A 23,064-nucleotide genomic window follows, 5' to 3' on the forward strand; every position below is an offset into this window, starting at 1 on the left:
ACCTTCCTTGCTTCTTAGCTGCTGTGATTTTGATATTCCCTCAACGTCTAACTTCGTCGAATTTATAATTCTGGCAGCTCACCAATTTTATTTCTACCTCTTTATACTTCCTATAGGCTTTCTCAGTCTTCCATCTCTGCACTGTCATAATGTTCTGTCAGAAGTGGCTCGGGCAGCCCCAAATCATTAAGCTGCTTCGTTTAGCGAAGAATCAAACGCCAAGACGCAAATCAACTCAAGAGGATAAAGGCGAATCACAAGATCATGTTGGAGCATGTATCACAAAATATATGAGATGATAGTCAGATAACAAAGCTGCCTCATCTCAAGTGATCTAAATATACGACTGAGGGCGACGGCAACTGCTCATAACAGCCCAAAGACATTGCATGGCAGAGAGTCCCTCACACGAGAAATATATACAGTTGGTTGGAATGATGCCCTGCCACTCGGACTGTCGGCTACTAGAGCTATACTGGACTACGGATGTGCGGACTTGGAAGCAACGTTTCCTCATTTCGCCTTCAAGCCTTCAAAAGAGCCAGCAGAATCTATTCGCCCTAGAAATAGATCTGCGCATTTTTCTACGAATTAGCAGGCCACTTTCCCATGAAAGATGACGATTTCGAAAAAATTTCCTGGGGAGTACAATGAGGAATGTATTCTAACAAGAATGTCAAGACATTTACAAAGAGACATGTAAAGTAAATTGACAAGGAGAAGATCATATGTGAATCTCTCGAGGTGAGTGCCACTTGAAGCCGGGTTCACTCTGCTGTTTCACTGGGCCAACGAAAGGGTTACATGACTTTGCTGATTTCTTTGTTTCTTAGTACTTGCCGCTCCTTTCTCATCACTCCTGTCATAACGAGAAGCGTTTTAGATCTTTTGGGATCGAGCAGCTTAAAGAAGGTAGTCGGAGGGGCTTAAGCTCGCTGCGGTGATAGCAATCATTGTAACGAATCCCTACCCAGACGAAAGCCAAGCGTCATTATCAAGGCGTTTGAGCCCATTGGCATTGGGAATTACATTCAATGCAATAATAGCCAGCAAGAGCAGCAAAGAATCGGGGTCTCTCGCATACACACGAATATTGATATCTTACAGAATGCCTCACAAAGTCCCGCCGTGTTTCAGGTCTAGCACACTGAGGTAATCTGATCTCAGGTGGGGACTTGACGATACCAACTTCTTGTTCCACGGACGCCTCTTGACCTTGCTGTCATTACCGTCCATCTGTCATTTAGGTAATGAGAGAACAATCACTCAATGAAATGGAGAAATTCGTTCAGACAAAATAAATTAATACTAGGGCACTATGTGGTATGGTAGAGTAAACTAAGACAAGTCAAGACGTTGTACGGGTATATGTAGGTAAATACGGCCATGGCTGGTATGATATCCGTCCCAAAGCATGATCGCACTTATACTTCGAAAAATCAAATAAACATATAGATACGTAAGAATCCCACAAAAACGCCTCAAAGAAAGGCATCACCCATTCTTTTCGCTAACCCTTTTTTTCAAGAGACAAAAGAAACAAAGAAAAAGAAACAGAAGAGTAAAGAAGGAGGGAAAGGAAGGAAGAAAAAACAAGCCACTTTCTCTCACTTATACAGTGTTGCCACGCCAGTCATCAGCCGTCCTCTCAGCAATCTGCTGCTGTCTTCGTCGTGCTTCGCCAGCGAGTTCTCTCATCAAAGGCTCGATAATTCCGAGGCCGCTTAAATCGTCGCTTCTGCTCATCGTGTCGCTCCATTCGCTGTCGTCAGACATCAATTTCTCCCCAATCAGTCCTGCTGCAATTCGACCTCGAGACAAGCTGGCTCTCCTTGTCGTCGTCTTGTTGCGCTTGGTACTGCGAGCTTTGCGCTCTGCGCCTGCTCCGCTAACCTCATCGTCTGAAGCCCAGCCTCGGCCCTCCAAATCTGCAAACTTATTGGTATTGGCTGATGGATTGATAGTCTTGATGTTACGGCTCATATCATCCAATACAGGCACCAAGGCCCGCAGCCAGACGTCACCATTGCGCTCCAGGCGGCGTATGCGGCGCTCCACGTCTCGGAGGCGATTCTCATGGTAAGATTCGTAGAGTCGTAAGATTTGCTTGTCCATCATGTTACGCTTTTGCTCCAGATACAATTCGCTGTCAATATCGCGAGAAAGCCGCATCTGGCTTGGCGTAGAGACGCTTGGTGTAGAGACAGGAGTCTCTTCAGGTAATCCCGGTGAGGGCTGAAGATCAACAACGACGACAATAGGGCAGAGCGTGTTAATGGGAGATGCCTTTTGAGGGCCTTTGCCATTGTCTTGCTCGTCTGCATTGGCGCTTTCTACCTCTTCGCCTTTCTGCTTATCCTCCGATTGTCGTCGCTGTTGCGCTTCCTTTAACAGTTTTGCATTTCGTACGGCTTCCATATCTCTCCTCTTCTTGTCTCGAACTTTATCGCGACGACTCTGTATTGAGCCCGCAGTTGAGGGCCGAGAAGGCGTCTCCTTGCTAACCGTTAACATTGACTGAGCAGATACAGTCTTTCGAACGGCACGCTTGCTGCCCACCGAAGAGCCGTCTGTGGATTCTTCAGTGATGGGAGAAGGGAATCCTACGCCTGGCTTGTACTGCTGCTTGTTTCTAGCCTCGCTCTTTGGAGGAGGAGATGGTAGTGGTTTTTTATTGTATCCATCCCGAACATTCTCTTCGTCTTTGATTAAATTTAATAGGCCGTCAATGGATGCTGAATGTGCTGGATGGCGATGTTTTTGACTGGCGGCAATCATCATACTCGTTGCTTTTGCTGATCGCTGCTGGTTATTTGGCCGTCTTGGGGGGGTTGGGTGAAGCCCCTGCGGCAGAGTTGTAGGCTTTGGGAATATGCTAAAGTAGTGAGGTTGCTTGCTCTTGGTGCTGGCCACTGTAGATGCTTCTGTAGAGTAGCCTGTAGACTGGCTATTGGATCGTCGATGGCTGCTTTGGGTGTGGTTGCTCCTTTCGCCCAAGCTTGATGCTGATATAATAGATTGCTGGGACAAAACGCTGGAGCGATGTGAAGGAAGAGCTCTGGCCAATCCTTCCGGTGTCTCTGTTGTGATTGGATGATAAACGGTGATAGTGCCATTCTCTTCAGAGTATGTCTGGACCGCAAAACTTCGTGGGAGTGTACCGTACGTGGGTTTTACCCCTCCAGACTTCACACCAGTATTATTCTTCACATTCGTATCGTCTTGTGCTTTTGAATCGGCTGTAAACGGCATGGCATCGAGAGGAATCGAGATGGCAATGTGCCTGTGTCCACCACTCGTAATGCCTGACACGGCTGAGTCTGGCAGTTGGATGTTCACCGGCGGCCTGGGAACAGATTTGCTTCTTCTCTTGATGCTCATGAATTTGGACCATTTCGATTCTCGCTCTTTATCTTCTCCGTAAGCATAGGGAACCGACATGAAGTTGTCTGATGGTGGTTCATTGCTCTGGAAAAATTCTGCCAAGCTCATGGTGTTATCTTGCTTATCAAGATCATCATCGTCCAGATCATCATCATCTTCCATGTAAGTACTCTTCAGGATCTTTGGTGTCATCATTGGTGGTTCAATCATGGAAGCTCTCTTGTCTTCTTTTTTGCGATCCAAGAAGTTAATGCCGGTACTATACCGACGAAAGACGACAGGATTAGAAGCAAGCGGCGATGGGGGTGGTTTTTGGTCCCCCACCCAGGGTGTTAGAAATGTTGCCTCGACACTCGCCATTTTCGTCGCTTCTCGAATAGACTGGACTGGTGGACCGAATTATCGTTTCAACAGCCAACAATCAGGACTGTACTTTGTACACACTCAGAACACCGATAATAGTGGCAACGCCCTTGCGTGCTCGAATCCCGCCACCAGTTCTCAGTGCCTCCCTGGCCAGGAACGTTGATAGGATGCCTGGAAGTATGTCTGGTGGCTATGAACACTACCAGACTAAGCTTGCATATCAGAGTGCATACGATAGTAAGAAGCACCAGGGCCGAGCTGTGAACTGCGTGGGCTCTCTCGCCCTCGATAGGGCAGATGTATGTCTCAGTCGGCGACTGGGGGAAGCGAGAAGGCGCCTGACTGTGCTTTGGATGGTGGGAGGCGAGATAGACACGGGCCAAAACAGCCAAAACAGGCAAAGATACCAGGAAATAAAAAAGCAAAGGGAATAAAAAAACAAAAAACAGCGAATGAAAAGTCCAGCAATGTCTAGCACCAAGCGGGTCTAGATGTGGCTATGAATGAATAGAGTATAGAGGTTGGAAAAAGCTGGTTTACTATACAGAAGGGAGGGTGACGATGATGGAGAAAAAGCAATGCTCCGGTGGAAGGTATGAGCTGAACACGAGAGAGAAAAGAAAAGAAAGGCAGGAAAAATGGAAAAAAGGAAGAGTAGTAGTAGAAGGGAGAGAGAAGGCGTTGGCCCGCAGCTCACCAAAGCGGAGGAGGTGAAGATGGTGAAGAACCGGAGCCCTGAAGATCACTTTCCACAGCCATCATCAAAGCCAATGTCTTTAATAACATGGGTCTCTCCTTAAACATCGGGTCACCTTTTGATGAGGAGGCCCTCAACCTTCCTAGCACCCTGGTAACTGCCTAGCACATCCCCGGACCCCCGGCTCTTGAGAACGTACAGAAGCGAGCTATCAAGGGCGAGGACCGCCAATGGGACAGCGGGTATCTCCAGAGCCAATTTAGCTCGCAGGGTGGCCCCGTTTTGGTGGCGTATTCCGCCATGAGAGCCCATTGGCCGTGTCGGTTGTGTGACCTCTAGCTCTTGCAGCCAGTAGGCTAGCGACGCCATGGCTTGGACGGCCTTGAAAGCGGCTGTATTCAGCAGAAAAGCTGGCAACGGGCAAGCTGTGAAACGAAGTAACGGGCTCCAGCAGAGTGATCACATCTCGCGTTCTCTTTCCCCCGCATGATTGCACTAGCTTGCGCATTGATTGTTTGAATCTTCAGAATGAATATCATCCCCGAAAAGGCCACCGTCCCGATTATCTAGAAGCACTTGTCAACCCTGTCTTCACACGTGTGCGGTTGCAATGCCCGTCATCTGCCGGTTCTCGACTGATAGGCAAAAGACGAGCCGAGATGAACCAAGCAGCGATGATGACAATGACGGGTGGGTTGCAGGGATCGAGGGCTCCAGTTCGCTGATTGCCGTGGAGTCGTCTCTATCCTCTGTCAGTCTTTTTTCGACATGGGTTCGTAATTATAGACCACTGTCTTGGTGCCTTCTGTATGCACAAGTAGGGAGCAGCGAGAGTGCCCTCGAGCAAGGCACTCTGAAGGGATGCGTCTTTCGCTCGACATGCTGTGCTGTAGGGCCATCAAAGCTGAGCTGAATAGGCTGTGTGCATTAGATTCCAATCTAGCATCCAACACTATTGCTCGTATTAGCTCTAGCGAGCCGCTGTTGCATCATCCTTTGACGAGGAGAGCCCAAGCCAGGCTCGCCCGCTAATACTGTCCCTAGTAATAATCGTGTACCGGCACTCATACGGGAGCGACCTAGACTGAATGCAAGGGGACGCGGAGCTGCAGGCGAAATTACCCACCCTGGGTACGGAGTGGCTCCTCCATGTCTTTTTTTGGGAGTCTTCAAAATGTCCGCTGGCCATGCCCTTCCCTGCTCCCTGCCTGCATTTCATTTTGGATTTTTTGGTAGCGAGAAGAGAAGAGGCATGCATCCCGGATCGCCGTTGAGACCGTTAGGCTGACAAACTGTAAAGAGGCCAGTAGAGGGAGTAGTGCGTCCGAGAGGTCGAGTAGATGCCTGGTCAAGGTTGAGGGAGAAAGGGGGAAAGGGAGGGATTTTGAGATTGTTGATAGTGGTCCTCAGGCATCTTGGGCAGTCACCCCTCAGCGTAAATTGGTGCTGTAAGTGCTCGATAGGCAGGCAGGCAGCCAGTGGTTGCTACTGTACTTCCACCTGCCAAAAATAAGTTTCTCTTCAGCACCACCGCTAATCTGGCGCTCTTCTGCTCTCTTCCACTTCACAGCACCCGTAATTCAGACAAGTTGTTTCAGGCTGCCAAAACCAAAACTAAAACAAACTACGCAGTACATCGTCATAGACCAGAGAGAGTCATGTAAGTCCTCGTCCCTCATCTACCAAAGTACTGATCTGCACATCCTTATTAACCGGTTCCACTAAAAGAGAGACAGCTTCACGCACTAGCAACGCTAGATTCGAATTCGCAATGCCTGTTGTCATTATGAACTCTCGCGGCCACAACGGCCTGTACTGCGACCCTGAAGTAGCGGGTAAGTATTGAGTACTATCTACTGTTAGAATTTGCGTCTCCCTCAGTTCAATATCTTACTCATCTATGATAGAAAAACTGCGCAAATTTCGCATGGAAATCCTGGCCCTCTGCGGAGGAAAGCCGAAGCCAGAAACCCTCCTCTTGCTCCTACTGCTTACTCCCAGGCCCCCTAAGCCTATCCCGCCAAATAGCCCCAAAGATCAAGTCGTCCACTGGGTCTTCCCTACCGGTCGCCCCAGTCGCCGCCAGAAAGAGGTCTCTAGCCATCTTAGACCAGGATTCAAGGCGGCCTAGCTTGCAGGCTAATTGCCCAGCTGGCTACTGACTTGGGAAGGGAAACACACGAGTCTCGCTAGCGAGCGAGCGACTTGGTCAATATGTGCTGATTAGGGAAGAAAGTGGTATCTGCATTACAGAGATATGAGATATGAGATATAATGAAGCCATGGTTTATCAGCTATCTCGTCTAGTTAGTTTGATTTAAGCCAATTGACGTTTCTATCGACTTTGCGCGAGAACCGAGTGATTTCTTTCTCCTGAATATGTCTGCCTAGACGAATATGCTGGTAATCGTTTGGTATATTCGAGTCCATCATTTCTGCCCAGTCAATTGCCAGACTGAGAACTTCAGTTCTTATTCGAGCCAACGGGGCCTAAATTGTCACAGACAGCCAGCCTCAAAGATGGTCAATATGTATTTTTGGGGTTATTGACCATTTTAGAATATTAATATCATCTCTATTATATCTAAAAATTCAAGTGGCCCTAATCGTCTTATTTCCCAAAGGCTCAACGTCATAACTATCGAAGCCTTATCCAAGATTGGCCGTTTCCAAATAGGTGCACGCCATATATCATGAATATCTGCAGCCCCCAAGGTCTGTATCCCGTAGATTTATGCTTTTATAACTCCTCAGATGCAAATCATATGCTATCGTACCATCGCCTGCACCTAGTCCTGTCTAATAAAGCGCCAAAAAAAAGGCATGTCTTGCCCACCAGTGTGTAGTCAATTTCGAGAATGAATGACGATCATAAGCTTGCCTTCTTTCGTCTTCGGCTTTTCCTTAGCCCTCTTTCTATATAAACCCACTCTAGCTCTCTCTTAGCCACGTTTCTCGTCATTAATCGTATATCCTTTTTTCTTGGAGATGAAGCATCCGGCTCTTGGTGAGGCGCCTGCTGAAGTGGTTGGAAAGCAATTATCAAGGTTTCGGAGGACTAATTGAATAGTCCAGACTGTTTCTTCTGTTAGTTCATGCTGATATATAAATATTCGTACATGCCATTCTTACAATTGATGAATTAGCCCAAGGTAGTCTTTTGCGCCCCCTTCCTTGCCTTTCAACAGTCATATTTCTCCTAGATTGAGAGGGAAAAGAAATTAAAAGCAAATAAAATAAAAATAACAAGCAATATGCCGATAGAGCAACTTCAAGGCATGGCGGCTGAGGATATAGCTCTCGATCAAGCGAGACGGCCACCAGCTAAGAGGTTAGCTAATGCCCTGTTATAGGTCTGAATTCAGGTGGATCTATTATCCATCTAGCAAAGATTTTCCAGCGCCCAACAATGTCTCCTCTATGAGCTCTTTTAAAATGAAAAAGAAGAGAAAAAGGAAAAGTGAAGACGAAAAAAAAAAAATAGCAGTTGGAGGTAAGTTGGGTCCATCAGCGCCGTTTTGGAAGGAACGGATTCGGTTTCTTCTTCTTTCGTGGAACTTGAGGTGCTTGTGGATTGGCCTGTATCATGATCAGTAAAAAGACAAGCTGGCAACGCATCTATTCTGCCTTAGCTAATGCTTACCTGGTTGCCACTTGCCGCAGCAGGTCCAGTTGGTGGATTTGGCCTCGATACCGGTGGAGGTGCAGAATTGATAACCGGAGGAGGTCGTTCGGGGGGTGCCAATCCTAGCAGGGACATGGCAGAGGGATCAGTTGGAGGTTTAATAGGCCTGGGCCTCTGGCCAAACTTGCCCATAAGGCCGCCGGGTCGCGAAGTATCGCTCGCAATCTATCTATGTGTCAACACGATATGCTCTTTGGCTAGTCAGTGTGTGTGCTGGTATCTCTTCTTACTTTCTTTGTTACGGTCTGGTTCGGCTCGGGGGAGTCCAGGGGTCGCTTCTTTCCATCTGGAGGGGCCGACTTCCCTGAAGCGTGAATGACTGGTGGTCCACTTGAGCGCGGGACGACAGTATTCATGCTAGCTAGTGTTGTCACATCCGAGATTCCATTGTTGCTGGCACTGAGGGTCGCATCTCTCATGGCGATATCCATCTGCTGAGGTGGAGGTCGTGGAGAATTAGCCAGGCTTGGAGCAGCAGAGCTTCGGCCAGATGACGACACGTATGCGTCCGGCTTCGCCTTTTCTAGTGGGCGGCGGAACATGGAGAGAATATCACCCTTTGTATAACGGTCTCGTTCTTGCGCGTCTTCGATCAATTTGCGCCAGAATTCTCCCTGGACGAGAGCTCGTGAATCACCCAGGATCCACAGCGATGATTTGGCTCGCGTCAAACCGACGTTCATACGACGAATATCCGTCATGAAACCAATACCACCAGTGGAACTAGCTCTGACACAGGAGAAGATGATAATTTCGCACTCTCGTCCTTGGAAAGCGTCTGTGGTGTTGAACTCGATGATATCCGTGATGTTTTCGCCGTAGCGAGCCTGGAACCGAGATCGCAACTCGTAGAGTTGTGCCTTGTAAGGGGTAATAATACCAATCTTTCTTGTCAGGTCGCAGTCGTTGTAGTCTCTGCTGAACCGTTCGTACATTTGCAGAGCCACCTCAAGCTCTCTTGTATTGACAAGAGACTGGCCCTTTCGACCCTTCTCTTGCACACCTTCCACGTCGAAGAATCGGTAAGGTGCAAATAGAGTATCTTTATGCCATGGAGCCTGGCGAAGCTGTAGCATATCTTGGCCATCATGGAGCTGAGACTCGTAAAATTCTCTGCTGGGAAAGTTGCTGATCTCGGGGTGCATTCGGTATTGCATGTCGAGCAAATGAACAGATTTTGGATGGTTCTGCTGCATCCGCACAAACAAACTTTGATCGTAGCCAAATCGAGCCGCAGACTGCGACAAGACTGTAGGCGGCAATTGTTTAGGATCACCAACTAGAATGCACTTGCAGCATCCGTACTTTAGTGGAATCAAGGCGCTCAGCTCCACGCACTGCGCTGCCTCGTCGATGATGACGGTCTCGAACTCGACATCCAGGTTGCGGAACATTTCATGTCCACTTCCGCTGAGAGTTGCGCAGAGAACATGAGCAGAGTTGAGAATCTCTTGCTGGATCTGCCGGCGACGCAGCTCCATCTCACGAGCTATGGAGTTTCCGCTGTCCTTGTTAGCATCAATCTGTTTTCCGATTTGCATTTGCTTTCGTTTCAGTTCGTCAAACTGTCTAGACAGAGAATTGTGTAATGTTCGGTCATCATTGTTGCGAGACTCCTCCAGTCGTGGTCTGAGTTGCGCGAGCTGTTCCTTCACCTCAGCGGCCTCTTCGTGAAGCTTATCCCTGTCCGCTTTTGCTTTATCCCTGGTCGTATCACCTTCAAGACGCTTCTTGACCAGCTCATCGAGGGTGACATCTTTGACTGCGGCATTGATGGCCTCACTTCTTCCCAAACGAAGAACGTTGATATTTCGGGTTTTGCCACTAGTAGTCTTGATACCGCTCTTCAATCGAAGCACCAACTCATCGACAGCGGCGTTACTCGGGGCGCAAACGAGTAGTTTCTTTGGTCGGGCTTGATTGCCTCCAGGAGCACCACTGGGCCTCATGGGAACACCAAGGGGGACTCCGGTTGCTGCAGCAGGGGCCTGTGCGAGCTGCTCAGACAATAACGCACCAACCATGGCGACGATGGTCTTCGTTTTTCCCGTACCGGGGGGACTATACATAAGAAAAAAAAAACAAAACAGTTAGCGTACGCATACCAGAAATAGAGGGCAAAGAGAGTGGCGCAAGAAAATCGTTATATCCTACCCTTGGATCAAAGTGAAACCATCGTTTTCTTGTGCGCCAAGTACGGCGAGGGCTTGTCCCTGATTCAAAGCCCAGTTTCCCATGTAATTGGATACGCGCTCTTCTCCGTAGCGAAGAATCGGCGATGGTTCTGCCTTTAAGATCTCATCCATAAGATCATAATATTGCAAACTCTCCAGGGCGGCATACTCTCTTTCTATAGTCGCCATGCTGGTGATTTTTACGCCATGCACAGTGGCACCAGGAGTCAGAGTGGGGGAGAGAGGGTTACTACGTGATGCTACGCGATATGTTACCTCAACGGTGTCCTTTTTGTAAGTAATACGATGGACACGGGCTAGACAGTGCTTGGCCGATTCAAATACAAGAGGATTCTCTGCCTCAGACACAAGCAGTATGTCACCTTCGAAGACACCACGTTCCCGATATTGGACGATGGGCATTGTAAAGGTCACTTCAAGATAGCTGTCCACACTCGCGCGACTAGCAATTTTCATGCCAAATGGCTGCGCGGTTACCTCATCCTTTGAGGTGACAAACGAACGCCAGGCTTCAGACGCCAGCAGGGGGAAGAAAGTCTCCTGGTACGACCGCGGGTCGGAGTACTTGGTTGCAACTTCCGAGGCCTTTGGTCCATTAGGAGGGTCGTTACCAGCGTGGAATATATCCCACGCGAGAACAGTGTTATGAAGCCGATCCATGGGGGGGATCAGCCGAGCTCTCATCTCTTTAACAGAGCGCTGCTGCCTGACCTTCTTAACGGGCTGCCGTAGCTTGTCCCGCAGAGCCTGTTGACGACGCTTTTCAGCTTCGGTCAAGGATTTTGCGCCTCCAGTGCTCAAGGCAGCCAGCTGATTGTCAGCGTCCGAATCGTCACTACCAGCATCGGACTCTTCATCAGAGCTGTTGACCATGATTTCACTTCGTGAATGATCTTTGCCAGTGATCCCAAGGCCCTGCAAGCCGGAGCCTTCGCCTTTGACAAACTCCCCACGAAGAGCCCGGGCTCGCGCAATAGCCTCCGCATCTCGCCTGGCCTTTTCGAGCTTCTCCCTCTGTCTGCTCTCCTTTAGTGCTGAGATTGCCTTTTGGTCAGGAACCTTGGCAGCCTTGGCCCTAGCCTGCCGTGCCTCGATCTGCTTGAGGAGCGGGCTATCAGCTGATTTGCTCAGCTCCATCACATCATCTCTATTGGACCGAATAACTTTGGACGTAGTCGTAGAAGCAGTCGCAGGGCCGGATTTTGACCAAGCGTCGAGCTTGCTTTGCTTCTTCGTCTTGTCGTTTAGTGCACGCTCTTGACGCTGCTGAGCACTCATCTCTTGCTGATAGGCCTGGATCTCTTCATCCGTCTGGCCCAATGCTTGGAGAAGCTCCGCGCGCTGTTGATCGGTCAAGTTCGTGGATCGCACGTATTTTCCCGGGGTCGCCGTTGGTAGGCAAGCATCGGTAATGAGCTTCCGCGAGGCTGAATTGATTTCGAGAGCATTTTCCTGGAGCCGTTTGAGGATTTTACAAAGAACGCGAACGGTAACATCAACGAGCCAGCGATCCTTGAGCCTGATCATGTTTTCCATTCCGCGAAAGTTGTCCTTTGCTGGAGCTAGGATCCTGGCCATCATGTCCTTTTCGCTTCGGCCAAGCGCCGTCGCAGAAGTAAGCAGACCATCCTCAGCAATGAGAGCTTCGGCAAGCTCCATGATTTCTCGGCAGAATTCAGTCATGATGCTGTTGGGGATATAGAAAGACCATGCTTCAATATTGAGACATGCCTTGGAGACAAATCGCCACTGCTCGTTCCACCACCGTAGAACAGTGGCGGCCGACTTGGGGTCTAGAGTCTTAACTCGGAGTACTCCCGACGACGGATCCGCGAGGCCTCTCAGAACATCTCTGCTCATATTCAGAAGTGGTTTGATGGGGCCCCATGGATAGGGAGGTCGGAGGACACGCTCCAAAGACCAGACAATGGATGCAAGCGTCTGGTCTGGATGATGCTGTGTCATCTGTTCTAGGGCACCGCTTCGGGAGAGCTCTCCAGTCCAGCTCTTTAATACTTCGGCAGAGGCCTCTGCAAGATCTGAATTTTCATGCACAGACAAGGCAGTAGTGACCTGAAAAGGTATTCGATCGGTATACAACTCGTTCAAGTCCATAACATCAAGCTCAGAAATCCGGCCAAAGATCCTAGCGAGTACATCTGCCGTATCACCAAGAGCCTTGTTAAACGTTTTGCCAGACGCTTCCAGTTTATTATCAGTCTTGCGCGGCCTGATTTGCTCCACAGCCACTAGTGGTGCCAGCGATGCAAAAATATCATTTGCCACGGCAACTTGGCCAGATGATGTATCAAACATTTCCAAGACACCTTCCCAGAATGCTTTAGAATCCCTGATGATGGCTGTTTGGAGCGGCTTGTTAGCATGTACGGCATAATACTCTTCGGAGAGAAGCTTCATGTCCAGCTTCATGGCGGCGCTCATCATTTCCTTGGCGGCGTCGGCAACTTTAAATGTAGTCCAGCCTTCAATCTCTCCATTTCGTCCAGATGCTTTCATGTTTGATAGAATGAGGCTGAGGTGCTTAACAACAAGACTCGAAGCAGCACTGGCGTAGAGGTGAGTGCTCCCAGACGCAATCTGGGTCTCTGGGTCAAGGAACGATTTCATGGTGAAGGTCAGCGCGTCGAAGCCGGCGCGGACACATGCAGCTTGGCCGGGTTCGCCGATGCTGGAGTCCTTTGCCAAAGTTTCGAAGAGAGTGTGCATTAAGACCTCACAAGCATCGTATCTGCGATCGCGGCCGAGGGACTGGAGCCAAGGCTGAATCCAGGAAGTAGGAAACGGAGTAAATTGAGTTCCGGAATCTACAACAGACCAGCAGTCTTCGAGGGATTGCCGTAGGAGAGTCTTGTAGACGGGGCTGCCGAAGACCAGATCTGCGATGACATTAGGCCGAGCGTCGCCAATAACGTCCCAAAATGCCTTTGGCGATTTCTTCAACAAGCCACTCAGAACTTTGATAGTGACAACCAGCACGCCTTCGGACCGGGAGAATTGAATGTGTCGAAATAGCAAGTCGTAGATGTTGAAGCTCCCTGTTGGAGCTTCCAGACTGCGGAGACGGCTCAGAATAATCTCATTGTTGAGCGTCCTGAGGATGGTCTCAAAACCAAGCCAGAAGCGCTCAATCTCGAGATATATATCGCTGCCGGCCTGAGAAGGGTCCCATTTATTGATGTAGTCTACAGAGCTAATCAGACCATCATTCACGGCCCAATCGAACTGTTCTTCCGTCATTCCAGCGCTTTCAATGTTCTTCCAGTTTTCAGCCGCCCACCTACGGCGGTCATCATTTTTCTGGTCAAACAAGAAGAAAGTCATTCCAGGCAGCGGATCCTTAGTTCCAAGCTTGAGGTAGGTCTTGCCCTGCAAGCGCATGAAGACGTAGTGGAACACGGCTCGTTGCTCTGGGTTTGCCAAATATGACACGCAGCATAGGGCCTCGTAGACGGCAATGTGGACTTCGGTGAGGTGTTCGCCGAATTGTGACTTTTTAAATACCGTGCCTGTTTCTTCGATCTTTTCGATAAATTGCTTCGCCCAGGTCAGATTCTGGCCGATTCGATTCACGTCGAGGTTGGTAAGCAAATCTCGGATTTGTGCAACGGCATCTTCGTTCCATCGCCTAGATCAGAGCACGTTAGCAAGTGGGCTACATATTTGTTGAGAATGTGGCGGAAAGTTATTACTCTGAAAACATCTGCAGATGGTGCTTGCGCTTCATATGCCAATTAAGGACACATTCGGGGCAGTACTTGAGACAGCTCTCAAGCCGCCCAGTGAAATCTTCCAGCCATTTGCCGGCTTCCTGTTTGTCGAAGCCAAAGATCAGACTGTTCCAATAGGTAATCTCGATGCGCTCTTTGCCCTTTTGGATTCGGGAACTCTTTTCTTCGGTCGAAATCCGGGAGTCGGGATCATCAAGGTTCTTGTAGTTCTCGTCGTCTTCGTCGCTGATGCGCGGGCAGAGAAGATGAACCTCTGCAGGGATCTGCTGGAATTCTTCGTACCATTTCCCCAGCACCTCGTTGATGTCTGCCATGGTGTATCAGAGCTACCTAGCTAGGCAGAAGCCCATTGCTAGAAATCTCATCAAACGGGAGAAGCAAAATGCTGCCAAGATGAGCACTGGATTTTTTCTGCCAGGCGTAGAAGCACGAGAGGTCAGCGAGGGCCGGCTGGATATGGAAAGGTGGTGGTATGCACAGAGGGAAGAGAAGAGAGAATGCGACACACTTGAAAGAACAAGCGGGAATATGCAATGGGAAAAGAAAAGTGCAAAAGAAGAGAGTGATGTGAAGTGCAAGGCGAGAGAGATCGCGAACTAAGGACAAAAGATATTGTGGGGAAAGGGTACAAGCGCGGCCGTATTATGCACACGCCCAGTGTGATGCATCTTATTACCCCCAAGATTCTCGCCTAGGAGTAAGTGTATACATACTTGTAAGGCGCAACCTGGGTATTCAGGAGAGAGCACGTCCAATACTCCTTTTTTTCTAGTTATGGCTGCCCAGAGTCTGGTATACAGGGCCTGATACGGAGAGAAACAGAGGTGTTGCACTATCAGAGGTAGGTGTGTTATCGCTATCTAAAGAGCGCCTGTCGTCGCATGTAAGGTACAGAGCGCGGTATCCTCCAACGCGTGAACACAGGCGCATGCCAGGGTTTAAATGGACGAAGAAGAGGCCTGTGCATCAGGTCTGTTAGCGACAACAGCACTGCCGAGGGATCACTGGAGACGCTGAAGACTGCATGAAGTAAACACCCCGCCAAATGTAATCCTTAGTTTGTTCGTTTATTACAGGCGTCCATAGCAACGAATATTGCAATAGCAACAACATGAAGCTTTAACATCTAAACCTCAGTGCCTATCTATGCTGTTTCACAGGGATATGTATGCATGGCGTTCTTTCTCATTCAATTCTACAGAGTAGAGAGATACCAATAGAATATCTTGTGTGCGGTTACGATGCCAAGTATTTGTCCATATTCTGCACGAGCCAAAGTCTTTGTTTGCTTCCTGCAAGCTCCCGCAGGCTTCCGCAGGCTCTCCAGCGGCTACCCTGTAAGAATACACTTGGCGATTAATTATTCGCTGCTCTCATCAATAGCCGCGTGAAAAAAAAAAAAAAAAAAAAAAAAATATTCTACGTAGATGACGTTTGCCTGAAGGCTTACACTTATAAATTGGTATATATCGCCGATAGGTAGATTTTGTATGGGTGCATAATCGTTATCTTTGGATTGCACACCTCCTAAGGCTGCCTGTAGCGTGCCGGCTGCTGAGCAGCACAGCGCCCCCTAAGCCAAATAGCTGTTTGCTCCTCTTACTTTCCAGCTGCATTGACGGGAACTCACTTGTCACATCACTTCAGGCTCTCTTCAGCCTGAGCTCACAATTTCGGATGATACTTTTTTTTTTTTGGATAGTAACGAGAAGAAAATCTATCCTGGTATTTTCTGATTTTCTATTCTCTCACCATGAGCTTGCCTCTCGCCCTCGTCGCTATACCTACATCAAACCTTGAGCTGATAGCGGCCTCTCTTTGCTTCGTCTCGCCCCCTTCTAGGAGTTTTTTTTTGTTTCTTGTTTTCCTGAATAAATTGCAATTCTTTCTTCTCTTTTAAGATGACGTCTTGGATGATAATCGACTCTCTGAAAGACGACGATGTGCAATTTCTCACATCGCGTACTACCACTTCAAAAGACAGGCCAAGAGCATCGTCTTCGGCTACATTTGGACGAGACAGCGATGATGAAGAAGAGCCAGAAGTAGAAGAACTGGTGGATTTATTCGACGAAGAAGTCATTGACCTCACTGGACACGATTTAGAAATTGGCGCCAACAGTCTGCTTCACGAAGGCGAACTGCCCATAGAGAGGTACCGCGAGCCTTCGTCTGGCACTACATTGACTTGCGGAGATTTCATAGAGGTTCGAGATGTTCAGCTTGGAGCCTACGAGATCGATTTCGTCCAAATCAGTATTATTACTCGCGATCGAAATGGCGAGTGCAATATTCGCGGCGTTCCCTTTGTGCGAATCAGGAAGCTGCAAGGAAAATTGCAAAAAAAGGTGAACGAGATATGCATGATACTTCACGTTCAGAGGCAGAATGATGGGAAAGAATTACCAGCAATTCCCGTCAGTGTCCCTTCTACCTCTATTGTTAAAAGAAGAGACATCATCTTCACAAACACGATCTACCCAGAGCACTGCTGTACGGGAAACCCTGCTCTCAGCGTCGACCAGCAACAGCGACAAGCTGAGCGATATGGTCGACTTGTTTGCCGATGGAAGTTTACTATATACTTCACCATGCATAGCCAGAGTCGGGCAACAAGACCGGAAGAAGAAGTTCTTGAGCGCATACAGCTAGATGAAGTACCGACGCTTAAGTATCGCGTGCCGGATGAGACTCTTTGCAATCGATGGCGCGGCGGACGTATAAAGGGAGGATCGTGGCCACAGAGTGGGACAAAGAGCATTGACCTGGAAAGCCAGTCTTTGTCTACCGATCCAAACCTCGTCGCACAAAGCAGAAAGATAGGACAGAAGTATACCCTTTTTGATTCTTTCTCTGGGGCAGGGGGGGTATCTCGCGGCGCTCAGAACGCTGGGTTCAAGGTCCAATATGCCGTGGATAAATGGGCTGATGTCTAGGAGACATATCAGACGAATTTTTGCGATACGGAGCTATTTCGAATGCCAATCGACGATTTTATCCCGGCCACGAAAGATAGGCTAATGCGAATCGATGTGCTGCACCTATCCCCGCCCTGCCAATATTTTTCACCGGCTCACACGCACCAATCTGTACATGATGATGAGAACATTTTTGCCCTCTTTGGATGTCTTCAGTTGATCGATAAGTTGCGACCTCGCCTTATTACCCTCGAACAAACGTTTGGCATAACTCATGAACGTCATCGCCCGTATCTGAGAGCCTTGATTGGATGTTATACCCAACATGGATATTCCGTGAGATGGAAAATAATTCGGCTCTGTACTTGGGGCTTGGCCCAAGATCGAAAGCGTTTAATCATTCTTGCAGCCGCGCCAGGAGAGAGGCTGCCTCCTTTCCCTAAACCTACCCACTCCGAGAACGGGATTGGCGGCCTGAAGCCGTACACGACCATTCGAAGAGCAATTAGCTCCATCCGGGTTGGCGACGATCTACATGACCTCGACAGTGTGAAGTATTTCCAGCCGCGCCGGCCGCCGCTTAACGCAGACGGGCTGGCAGGCACAATCACAACTGGGGGCAACGAGGTATACTACCCGGACGGAACGAGAGATTTTACAATCCGTGAGTATGCCTGCATACAGGGATTTCCAAAATATCATAGGTTTTTGGGGACAAAGACATGCATCAGGAGACAGATTGGAAATGCGTTTCCTTCCAACACAGTTCAGATGTTGTACAAGCATCTGGAGGAGTGGCTCCTGCAGCAGGACGGAATGACGCGGTACCAGCCGATGGCCGACAGCGTGATGATTGTTGACGATTCTGACAACGACGATTCTGACGATTCTTTCCGATGGCAAACATCATCAGCGGCATATTCGTCTCCCGAGATGGATGAAGATGTTATGGAAATTGTTAGTCTGCAAGATCGACCTCGATATGTTCACCCAAGGGGCAGTTGCATCATCGATCTCACATGAGCAGGAGATATTTGCTCGGCTCTATTCGCATATCTTTGTTTTCTTCCTGATCTGGAATAATATTGAGCTTAATCACTTGCTGGATATTTTTGATCAATTAATTACTGCACAGGCACGTTATTCGCGTTATGCAATATTTCACTTGGAAGTTGAGATGAAATATGGGATCTACTTGATACATCTTTTACATTGATCGTGATGGAAACGTCAAGGGGGAATGGACGAGAGAAACGTTACTGGTGGCAGAGTCCAAAGGGATTGTTGGATTGGGGAACATTGTATGGTACTATATATGCTGTAGAGAGAGCGTGGCCAGACTATTCTTCTGGGAAATATATAATGAACTACTAATGCTTGCTTCACCTCAAACGATGAATCATAACACTGTGTATTTTACACATGACAATTGCCTCGCCAGCAGGCACAGGTGTTAAACATTTATTAAATTAAATCCGATATCTGACTCAATAATGTTGATTATCGTTATCTACAAATTGCTGGGTCTACCAAATCCAGTGGATGGCAGAATTTCTTGGGCAGATGCCTGGGGCTGCAAGAACTGACCGCCCTCCAAACTTCAACTCTGAATCACTCACGCAATTTAGGCGAGCACCTGTTTTCTACCTTGTGTCCATTCGCTCATTCTTTTTCACTACTCTGCCAAACTGCACCTAGGTATGGTTCGTATTGGCAACCAGAAGGTCAGGTGACAACGCAAGCACGGTGAGCAGCTATATCAGCTTCTTCTTCTTCGCCAAACCTCCTTCTCTTCCCTTCTCTCCCTTCCTTCTTCCTTTTTTGCCTTTCTTCTCCACAAGGAACTTGTATTTGCCTGCATTTCTCAGATGTTTTATTCTATTCTGTTTTGTTTTCACCAGCCTGCCGATTTATCATCTCCAGCAGAACATTTTGTTCGACATCACGCTGCTTTTCCCGCATATGTCTTTTGTTTGAAGTACTCCCAAAATCATTCTTCAGTGCCCTCTTGTGCTATTTGAAGCAGATTATTTACAGATTTTCTGACACATGAAATAGATCCAACACCCGATGAAGAATTATCCACTCGTTGTGCCTGAAAATTGAACTTCTTGCCTGTCTCTGTTCCGAGCTTTGTGGCGTTTTCTCTGCAGGATTCACCCGTTCGCCTGCTCTTTCGCTGTTGATTTGGTCCAAATCACTCATTTGTCACTGTTTGTTGTGACTTTTCTTTAGCATGGTCGTCAAACCTCTAAGTGAAGCCGTTGTCGGCTCCGTGAAGGTGAGCTAACACTCTTTCTATCAATCATTGATGCTAACAATAAATCCCAGTGTGGGCAGCAGATGCAAATACCCCTTGTCAAATTCCAGTCCCAAGACGACTACGCCAATCGGTTAGAGAAAGGCACTCTAATTGAGATGCAAAACGAGATGTACCAATTAAAGAAGCTCAACGATCGTGGCGAAAGTTATCCAGCATGGATAGTCGCACCCATCCCGGGATGCCAGACATCCTTTTCAACATCATGGTTGCTGCTAGCCAAGAGCCCATCGTCTTCGACAAACATAACATTCCCAACGGTGGCAGATAGATTCCATATAGACATCAACGCGAGTATCGTGCTACCGCAGGGTGTCTATACGCTCTACCACCTTGCAGCGACTCGAATTCAAAACCCCTATGAAGATGTCGCAGAGTGTGAAGGAAAGGCAATACGGAAGCTTGCTGCTTTCAAAGTGGATGTTCCACGCTGTCAGACTACTGAAGATGGTGAACAGGTGCAGCTAGATTTGATGACGCATCTCAAAATTGCTGATGCCGTGGGCGACTTCTCTGGCATCACGCTGGATGAGAGCAACCGGAAATACATTTCCATTCGTTGGGAGATGACCAGTCAGACGTTTGAGACTGAACTCGAAGCCCTCTACGCTTTCATCACTCCACAACGATTCAAAAGTCAAAAGGGACCCAGTTACAAAGCGAGGCTTGCATTCAGCATGATCCAGCAGTTTTGCACTGCAAATGCCGAGATCTCGAATCTCCTCAACAAATACCCGCCTCTTGCGAACCCAAGAAATGCTACTTACAAAGTCTCACCAATTTTCTTGGAGAAGTTTGACAAGTTCAACCAAGATCACGTAGCTGCCTACAAAGGGCTTGCCCGCATCAAGAATGGCATTTATTTTGTCAATGGATGCCCTGGAGCTGGCAAGACGGAATGGAACATGGTCATTTCGGGGTTCATCCAGTCACATCGCTCATCGGCCAAAAAGCGAGTTCGCCATCAGATTCTCTTTCTTGTTGATATCAACCAGACAGTCTCAGATGCAGCTGACAGATACCACTGCCTCTGTAAAGCGGCAGGTCTCGATATTCGAATTATACGGATGCACGGTTGGCCATATGAGATGCGCCATTCTGAGAGATTAAACCAATCTGGCGGTCAGGGCAAGACCGCCAAGCCTGTCGATGATGACGATGCTGCTACCGACTTTACTAAAAGCTTCTTGACTACGGTTGGCTTAACTCACCACGCCAAATTGGAAAGAGATCCTAGGCGTGCCCCTAACCTCGATGAAGCCGCTTGGGATTATTATGGGAAACACAAACATGATAGTTACCAAACCCTAACAAAATTCCTTGGTCGCATTGACGAAGGCGACGTGTTGGGCAGCGAAGACTGGAAGCTGTTGCGGAGCTCCGTTAGTAAATTGTATCGTCACGTCTTGGGTGCAGCCGATTTTGTTGCCACAACTCCTGTAGCGGCTTCTGGTAGCAGTTTCGCAAAGTATTTTCGGCCCGAGATTGTCTTTGTAGATGAGGCGCCGCATGCGCGAGAATTAACGACTCTCATACCGTTGGCCTATTTTGACCCCGTGGCCTGGATCTTCACCGGCGATGTGAAGCAGACGCGTCCTTTTGTCGACAGCTGCATCAGCGAGAGAAGGGCTCTGGAAAAGGGATTGAAGTTCAACCCCTATGCCGAACAGCTGCGACTTAGCACGATGGCACGAGCGGCTGCAGCAAGCGCTCTGGACCATAAGCTCCTGGTCAATAATCGAGCATACGGCAATCTACATCGTCTTCCATCCGAAATGTTTTATGACGGCGAGATGAGCTCGGGGCACGTGAAGGAGAAGAGGTATCCGCCGAGCACCATGCATCTCAAAAAGCATTTGGAAAAGCTTTCGGGATGCCGGAACCTCGAAGAGAACCGGTTGGTGGTGAGCTTTGCGCAGAGCTCTGAAGAGATCCAGCGTAACAGCTTTTGGAATCCGATGCAGCACGCATGGGTGATTGAGCAGGTGAAATACCTGCTGGATGATGACAAGTTCCAAAGTCTCTCAGGAGAGGCTGGTACAATCATGATACAAACACCGTACAGCACTGCTTTTCGCCAATATCTGGGAGAAGTAAAGCTGTGGCCCCTCGAGTGGCAGAGTCGTGTTCAAGTGTTGACAGTCGACAAAGCACAAGGAAATCAAGCAGATGTTGTATTTCTTGACATGGTGCGGACAACGTCTGTGGGGTTCATGGACGATGCTCAAAGACTCAACGTCGCCATTACCCGTGCCAGGCAAGCAGAGGTTATTCTCATGCATGTCCGCATGAATTATCGGCAGGCCAAAGGATGTCGTCGAACAAAGTTCACTACACAACTTTGGGGCGATGCACATCAAAACAGACGCCTACTTCATCTGCGATGATGTTTGGAAGTTGTGTGGCATCCTGCTGCTACTACGAGTATACGTGTATGTGTGAGTGAGGGAAAGGAGAGTTAAGATGATGACGTACAAAGTGCGAGATTATGACAATCGACGGCTTGGGAATTGTGATTACTGGTGATGAATGAGTCTATGACACACTGGAGAGCCAGGAATATTGTGGATTGCATTTACAAAAGGGGTGAAGAAGAGAAGAATTTCAATTGTATAGACGGAGTTGGAGGACTGTGATGAAGCCAATTGGCAGAGGGGATGGGACATGGAGGCACTAACAAGCTGTTAAGCTGTATCATACAAGATCATCTGTGGTGTAGACCTAGGAAAGTAACGTTTCTTTGCATGCACTTGACAACAATGGCTGCCTACAGTACATGCATTGTGATTCGGAGTGGAAAAGAAAAGAGGCCTCTTGCAATCTTGCTTCACAGCCTCTTTTCGCGCGTTTCGCAGTGCGGCGCTTCTTTTCTTCTATCCGCTACGGAGGGTTCTTTCTTTTTGGCTCGTTGCCAGTGGAGCAGATAAGCGAAGTACTAGTACGGAGTAGGTATAATGAATGCTAATATTCTCCTGAATTACGGGGATTGGGCGAGTGCAATTATGAGATACGAAGAGAAGGGCGCGTCCTCCTTTTGTGAGTGGTGAAGGGGATGGGGCCTGGACTCGGGACTCTGGACTTGCGGGCTGATCCGTGGCCCGCGCACCGGATTGAGACACAATATTCGAGCCAGCCTCTGTGATTCCACGGGCATGGTCCGCTGTGAACGGTTTGACACCTCTGCTGGCGTGATGGCTGTGTCCATTGATGCGACTCTACGGGAATAAAGAAGGCTGTATAGTATATAGCGGTTTGTATGTACAGCCACCATCGGTGATGTTTATCTGGATGTTTATCTTGTCCGAATGCTGCTTGTTATTGTTGTCCGGTCGTCTCACATGTGCGAGTAGCTGGCTACCGGTCCATGATATCCACTATTGCAGTAAAATGTCAACAGACCAGACCCCCGTATTTCTTTCTTCACTTACAGTAGACAGAATAATCCACCGTACCCCATGCCAGTACCCATGGTATTCACTACTGCTGCACCTTTGCTGAATGAAGAAAAAAACGGCGATTTGGGCTCCGCTCCGTGAACCAAGCTCGAGTGGTGGACCCCAGCCACGTGTGAGAAGAAGCTCCAGGACGTGTCAAAAGCTTCTGACATGCACTTAATTAGCAGCATCCAATGTGTTGAAGAGCGATGGACCGGTTCGTAGTTCCCGCGGCGGGACGAAGGCAACGGGCGCTCAAGCAGTTTGGCTCGCTCTTGTTCCTGTCTTTTCGTATAACGGCGCTGGGGATTATCGC

At 48.6% G+C, this 23,064-nt stretch overlaps 5 protein-coding genes across 5 annotated transcripts; 3 read left to right on the forward strand and 2 right to left on the reverse strand.

Annotated features, from left to right (window-relative positions):
• Positions 1-1,611: 1,611 nt before the first annotated feature.
• GGI43DRAFT_386484 (uncharacterized protein) lies at positions 1,612-3,744 on the reverse strand (the record flags this gene model as incomplete). Its single annotated transcript, XM_083203799.1, has 1 exon — positions 1,612-3,744. One exon carries the CDS (start codon positions 3,742-3,744, stop codon positions 1,612-1,614), a length of 2,133 nt encoding a protein of 710 aa, XP_083057551.1.
• Positions 3,745-6,218: 2,474 nt separating this feature from the next.
• GGI43DRAFT_386485 (uncharacterized protein) lies at positions 6,219-6,578 on the forward strand (the record flags this gene model as incomplete). Its single annotated transcript, XM_083203800.1, has 2 exons — positions 6,219-6,282; positions 6,355-6,578. The coding sequence occupies 2 exons, from the start codon at positions 6,219-6,221 to the stop codon at positions 6,576-6,578; spliced, it is 288 nt and encodes a 95-aa protein (XP_083057552.1).
• A 1,376-nt stretch (positions 6,579-7,954) lies between these two features.
• On the reverse strand, positions 7,955-14,390 carry GGI43DRAFT_386486 (SEN1 N terminal-domain-containing protein; the record flags this gene model as incomplete). The annotated part of the gene is made up of 5 exons (XM_083203801.1): positions 7,955-8,026; positions 8,091-8,297; positions 8,363-10,193; positions 10,287-13,973; positions 14,038-14,390. The coding sequence occupies 5 exons, from the start codon at positions 14,388-14,390 to the stop codon at positions 7,955-7,957; spliced, it is 6,150 nt and encodes a 2,049-aa protein (XP_083057553.1).
• Positions 14,391-15,599: 1,209 nt separating this feature from the next.
• Positions 15,600-18,217, forward strand: GGI43DRAFT_429887 (S-adenosyl-L-methionine-dependent methyltransferase). Its single transcript, XM_083209189.1, has 3 exons — positions 15,600-15,930; positions 16,061-16,969; positions 17,093-18,217. The coding sequence occupies exons 1-3, from the start codon at positions 15,830-15,832 to the stop codon at positions 18,015-18,017; spliced, it is 1,935 nt and encodes a 644-aa protein (XP_083057554.1). The 5' UTR covers positions 15,600-15,829; the 3' UTR covers positions 18,018-18,217.
• A 1,106-nt stretch (positions 18,218-19,323) lies between these two features.
• Positions 19,324-22,015, forward strand: GGI43DRAFT_412535 (P-loop containing nucleoside triphosphate hydrolase protein). The gene is made up of 4 exons (XM_083206852.1): positions 19,324-19,375; positions 19,431-21,732; positions 21,790-21,833; positions 21,894-22,015. The coding sequence occupies exon 2, from the start codon at positions 19,788-19,790 to the stop codon at positions 21,699-21,701; it is 1,914 nt and encodes a 637-aa protein (XP_083057555.1). The 5' UTR covers positions 19,324-19,375; positions 19,431-19,787; the 3' UTR covers positions 21,702-21,732; positions 21,790-21,833; positions 21,894-22,015.
• The last annotated feature ends 1,049 nt before the right edge of the window (positions 22,016-23,064 follow it).

The sequence above is a fragment of the Trichoderma evansii genome, assembly GCF_050947405.1.
Source record: "Trichoderma evansii strain SZMC 28006 chromosome Unknown GGI43scaffold_20, whole genome shotgun sequence".
Lineage (NCBI taxonomy): Eukaryota > Fungi > Ascomycota > Sordariomycetes > Hypocreales > Hypocreaceae > Trichoderma > Trichoderma evansii.

What these genes read in the sequence shown, in the direction of transcription:
- GGI43DRAFT_412535 (XM_083206852.1), top strand. Translation starts at nt 19,788, where the DNA reads ATGACGCATCTCAAAATTGCTGATGCCGTGGGCGACTTCTCTGGCATC.
- GGI43DRAFT_429887 (XM_083209189.1), top strand. Translation starts at nt 15,830, where the DNA reads ATGAGCTTGCCTCTCGCCCTCGTCGCTATACCTACATCAAACCTTGAG. An exon ending in CCTTCTAGGAGTTTTTTTTT is followed by an intron (nt 15,931 to 16,060) that starts GTTTCTTGTTTT and finishes TTCAAAAGACAG; the next exon opens with GCCAAGAGCATCGTCTTCGG. An exon ending in CGCGGCGCTCAGAACGCTGG is followed by an intron (nt 16,970 to 17,092) that starts GTTCAAGGTCCA and finishes CACGAAAGATAG; the next exon opens with GCTAATGCGAATCGATGTGC.